The sequence below is a fragment of the Larus michahellis genome, chromosome 4 (assembly GCF_964199755.1).
Source record: "Larus michahellis chromosome 4, bLarMic1.1, whole genome shotgun sequence".
Lineage (NCBI taxonomy): Eukaryota > Metazoa > Chordata > Aves > Charadriiformes > Laridae > Larus > Larus michahellis.
Genome location: NC_133899.1, coordinates 35224456 through 35229146, shown reverse-complemented (window position 1 = coordinate 35229146; position 4691 = coordinate 35224456). Strand labels below are relative to the sequence as shown.

At 67.9% G+C, this 4691-nt stretch overlaps 1 protein-coding gene across 1 annotated transcript; it reads left to right on the top strand.

Moving 5' to 3' along the window:
- Positions 1 to 914: 914 nt before the first annotated feature.
- On the top strand, positions 915 to 2893 carry DIO3 (iodothyronine deiodinase 3). The gene has a single exon (XM_074583975.1). The coding sequence runs from the start codon at positions 1462 to 1464 to the stop codon at positions 2284 to 2286; it is 825 nt and encodes a 274-aa protein (XP_074440076.1). The 5' UTR covers positions 915 to 1461; the 3' UTR covers positions 2287 to 2893.
- The last annotated feature ends 1798 nt before the right edge of the window (positions 2894 to 4691 follow it).

Genomic DNA, 4691 nt, shown 5'->3' with positions numbered 1-4691 from the left:
GACAACAGAAAAAATATTGCTGCCCCGCGGGTCTCTGAGCGAGCGCCCGCCCTCACTGACCTGGCCGCGGCAGGACCCCCAGCGAACAGGGGGACATCGCAAAGGCGGCGCTCCCCGGCCACCTCCACCATCACCCCCCGGGAACCCCGCGGCACCGACCCAGCTCTGCGGGGAGCGGGGGAGCGCGGTGGCGGCTGAGCTGGGGGAACCCCGGGGGATGCACGCCCCGGGGCGGGACGGGACGGGGCGGGACGGTCTTCCCCGGGGATGCGGAGGCCGCCCCAGCCAGGCCGGCGTCGAGCGCGCTCCGCAGAGCGGCCGGGCCCCGCCTTCGCACCCGGTACAAACCCGCAGCCCCGGGGCCAGCCCGTCCCCCCCCGCCCCGCAGCCTCCTGCGGCCCCGCCGCGACCCTCATTCCCGAGGGCCCTTGGGGGCGGCCGGTGCCACCCCCTCCGGGGGGACACCCACCGCCGGGGGGACGCCCCCTCCGACGCGGGCCGGCGCAAGGACGGGGGGGGTGGGGGGCGGACACCTCCGGGCCGGGGGGCGGCAGGGCCCCGCGGCTCCTCGCCGCCGCCGCTTCTCGGGCAACAGCTACCCCTAGCGGCCGGAGCGCCGCCCCGCGCCCCTCCTCCGCCGCCGGGCAGCGCCCGCCGCCCCGCGCCCACCTGGCACCCCCCGCACCGGGTCCCGCCGGGGCTCGGGCCCGGGTCTCCCGCCGTGAGGCGAGGCGTTGCCCGCGGGCCGGGGTCAGCGGCCGCATGCCGTCCCGCCGCCGCGGCGGGAGGATGCAGGCGCAGCCTGTCCGCGGGTTCGAGCCCCCGGTGCCCCCCGCGGTGCCGGGGGCGTGTGGCGGGGCGGAGGCCGTGCCCGGGGGGCGAGCGGGCTGGCGGGGCGGGGAGGGGAGGGAGGCGCCAGGAGGGACGCGGCGCGGGCGGCCCGTCCCTGTCACCTGCGGCACCCGCCGGGACGGCCCCCGGCCCCCGCTCCCGCCGCCGCTCCGGCGCGGCGCCGGCTCCGCGCTCGCACAGCCCGTACGGGAACCGGGCCGGGCCGGGGGTCGGGCTGCGCCTGTTGCATCGCCCTTGGCGGGGCTGTTTGCGAGCGCCTGCCGCTATCTGCGGCCGGGGACCCCGGCGGTGCCCTATCTCGGACTCTCTGCTAGTGCCTGATAGCGGCTGCTCCCTGCTTCGTTGCACGTCCCTCGCAGCTCCCGCCGGGGCTCTCTCCCCTTTTGTCTGTGTATTTTTAGGTCATTAGAGTGGAGGGGTAGGTAATCCCCAGGCTCAAGTTCCAGAGGGGCGGGTTCTGTCCGGAGGTGGAGTCACTTTTCATTTAAATCCCTGACTATAAAATGGGCTTAAAGAGAAGCGGGATCTCAGCTGTGCTGCACAGACCCCGGCAAGCAGGGTGCGTGGGGGCCCCCAGGCAGCCAGCGCCCTGCAGCACAAGCCGCTGCGATGCTCCACTCCCTTGGCGTTCACACCTTGCAGCTGCTCACCCAGGCGGCCGCCTGCATCCTCCTCTTCCCCCGCTTCCTGCTCACCGCCGTGATGCTCTGGCTCCTGGATTTTCTGTGCATTCGGAAGAAGATGCTGATGATGCCCACGGCGGAGGAGGCGGCCAGCGCCAGCGAGGGGCCGCCCCCCGACGATCCCCCGGTCTGCGTGTCCGACTCCAACCGCATGTTCACGCTGGAATCGCTGAAAGCCGTGTGGCACGGGCAGAAGCTGGACTTCTTCAAGTCGGCACACGTGGGCTCCTTGGCCCCCAACCCCGAGGTGATCCAGCTGGACGGGCAGAAGAGGCTCCGCATCCTGGACTTCGCCCGCGGCAAGAGACCTCTCATCCTCAACTTCGGCAGCTGCACCTGACCCCCGTTCATGGCCCGCCTGAGGTCCTTCCAGCGCCTGGCCGCGCACTTCGTGGACATTGCTGACTTCCTGCTGGTCTACATCGAAGAAGCACACCCCTCCGACGGCTGGGTCAGCTCGGACGCAGCCTACAACATCCCCAAGCACCAGTGCCTCCAGGACAGGCTGCGGGCAGCTCAGCTGATGAGGGAAGGGGCGCCCGATTGCCCCCTGGCCGTGGACACCATGGACAATGCTTCCAGCGCCGCCTACGGTGCCTACTTCGAGAGGCTCTACATCATCCAGGAGGAGAAGGTGATGTACCAGGGAGGCAGAGGACCAGAGGGCTACAAGATCTCGGAGCTGAGGACCTGGCTAGACCAGTACAAAACCCGGCTCCAGAGCCCCAGCACGGTGGTCATCCAAGTGTAAAAAGGACCTGGCAAGAAGCGCAGGGGTGGAGAGGCGAGGAGAGGGCGGGAGGAGAGGTGGGGAGGGAGAAGGCATTGCGACCCGGATGGCAGGAGCTGTCTTCCCCCGGGGACACTCGAAGGAGGCTGCTGTGCGAGCTTTCGAGCAAGATGTGCCATAGTCCTTTCTCTATTCAAATCATGTTGATTTGCCAGCCACGCTCTGTCAATACTGTATTTCCATGTGCGTTTTGTAAATAACCCTCTTTTTTTTTTTCTTTTTTTTTTCTTTCGAGAAGCGTTTACTATTTTTTAAGGAGGCTCTCTTCCTACGGGATCTGTTCCCAGCTGCGTGTGTGCGCGGGTGTATGTCTGAAAAGTTGTGTACAAGTGCTCCGTGCTGCCTAGCAAGTGCTAACTGGGATTTCTAGTATTTCTTTGTGATGACCGATTTTGAAATGGGTTTCTCTAATGCCAGGAAATCGCGTCTGATGTTGTCAAGTACTAGAACTGCCAATAGCCAGAGCTGAACGGAATGTCCTATTTATGTGGGGGGGTTTTGTAAGACGTTCGTTCACCTTTTTTTTTTTTATGAATTTTTTTAAAATAATAAAGGTTGAGTAAATACACGTCTAACCTTGACTGCCTCTCTCTATCTTCAGACCGCTACGTTCACTTTCCCTTTTTGCCTACCTCGCAATACCCTCTCCGCAGCCGCGGAGGGAGGGGAGGGCGAAGCGGCGAGCGGGAGAGGATGCGCTTCTGGGGGCTCGGGGGCGGCGAGCCGCTGCCGCGCACCGCGACGGGCTCCCGCTCGGCTGCGGCAGCCCGCGACGGAGGAGAAGGAGAAGGAGGGGGGGAGCACTGGGCGTCCCCAGCGGGAAATCCAAACCTCCGGGGCAGGGAGCACCTCGGTGGCCCCAGGGACGGGACCGGAGGACTGTGCGCTGCCTCTCTCACCCCGACGAGACGTTCCCCACCACCACCCCGGGGCTGAGCCCTGGGAGGGTGAAGGTGCGCGGCTGGCCGGCGCCGTGCAGGCAAGTGAATCCCGGCCAAAAAAACAGGCGAGGGAAAGCCGTCCTGGACAGGAGAGCCGCCCCGCCGAGGACGCCCCGTCGCGGGCGCCCCGCCGGTGCCGAAGCCGGAGCGCGGCCGGGGGCAGCGCGACCCGCACCTGCGGCGAGGCGGGGTCGGCCCCGCCGAGAGAAGGGCTGCGGGGCTCGGGCAGGCGGGCAGCGCCCAGCCCGGCGGTGCGGGGCTCATTCCCCCTCCCCGGGGGCCAGCAGCTGGGTGCGGGGTGCCGGAGGTCGCTCCCCCGGAGCCCGACAGGTGAAGCCGAGCGTGGAGAGCATCCCGCAACCCCCGCAGGAGCTGTGCGAAGCCGCCCAGAAAGAGTGGGTCTTTAAGCACCGCCCGTTGTGCCTCTGAACGCCTCCTTGACCTTGACAGCAGCGGGACGAGGCGCCCGGGCTGTTCACCCCCAAGTTTCGGAGAGGGATGCACCGCCCGAAGGTAAAGCAAGCCGGGGGACGCCGCTCCCCGCAGCTGGGGGACCGAGTCGCGCCCGCAGTACTGAGCTAAACCTGCGGAAAGCTGTTTGTAAGGGCGTTATAGCCGCTGTCGTGTCCATGACAATGTTCCCCTGTCCCCGCAACGCCCCTGTCCCTCAACATTCACGGTTTACATCAGCCCGTGTAACCGCTCCCGCCGCTACCCTGCAAGACAAGCAGCACCGGGAGGTCCCTCACGGCTTAATTAGCGGCTCCGATCCCGCTCCTTGGTCCCCTTCGCCCTTGCAGCCCCTGCCCTCGGCGGGAGTGGCGGGAGCGCAGCGTCCCTGGAAATCGGGCCACTTTGGCTGAGGCGTCAAAAGATCCGGCTCAGGTGCCCGCTTCGGGCTTCTCGACCCGTCTGGCCGTGCAGCCTGCTCTGCCGGTCCCTGAAACCCCTCAGCGCTTCACCTTTCCTCTGCCCCATGAGCGGAGCCCGCCCGGCCTCCCGCGGCACCGGGCTCGGGGCTGCACCGGCTCCGCCCGGCTCGGGCACCGCCGGTGATGGCGGGGCGGCGGGGCAAAAGCCCGCGGTGGGCTCGCTTCCCCCGGCTGGGCGCTGAGCACAGAGCCCTCGACGAAGCCCCGACGCGGAGGGGGAATCTCCGCGGCAGCCCCAGCAGGGCAGGCTGCGGCGGGACATCACCCCACTCCCCCCGGCCTGGGCAGCGCCCGCCCAGGCACGGTAAAGATGTTTCCAGCCACCGTCCGTCCCTCTCGCCTGGTGCATGGGTGCCTCGGCTCCCTCCCCGCGACCCCACGCGGGACGAACGGGCGCTTCTCCCCGGTCCCAGACTCCCACAAGCATCAGCAAAACCCGGCTGAGAACGGCGACGCCTCTCTCCCCTCGCACGTTGTTCCCGACATGGAAGGC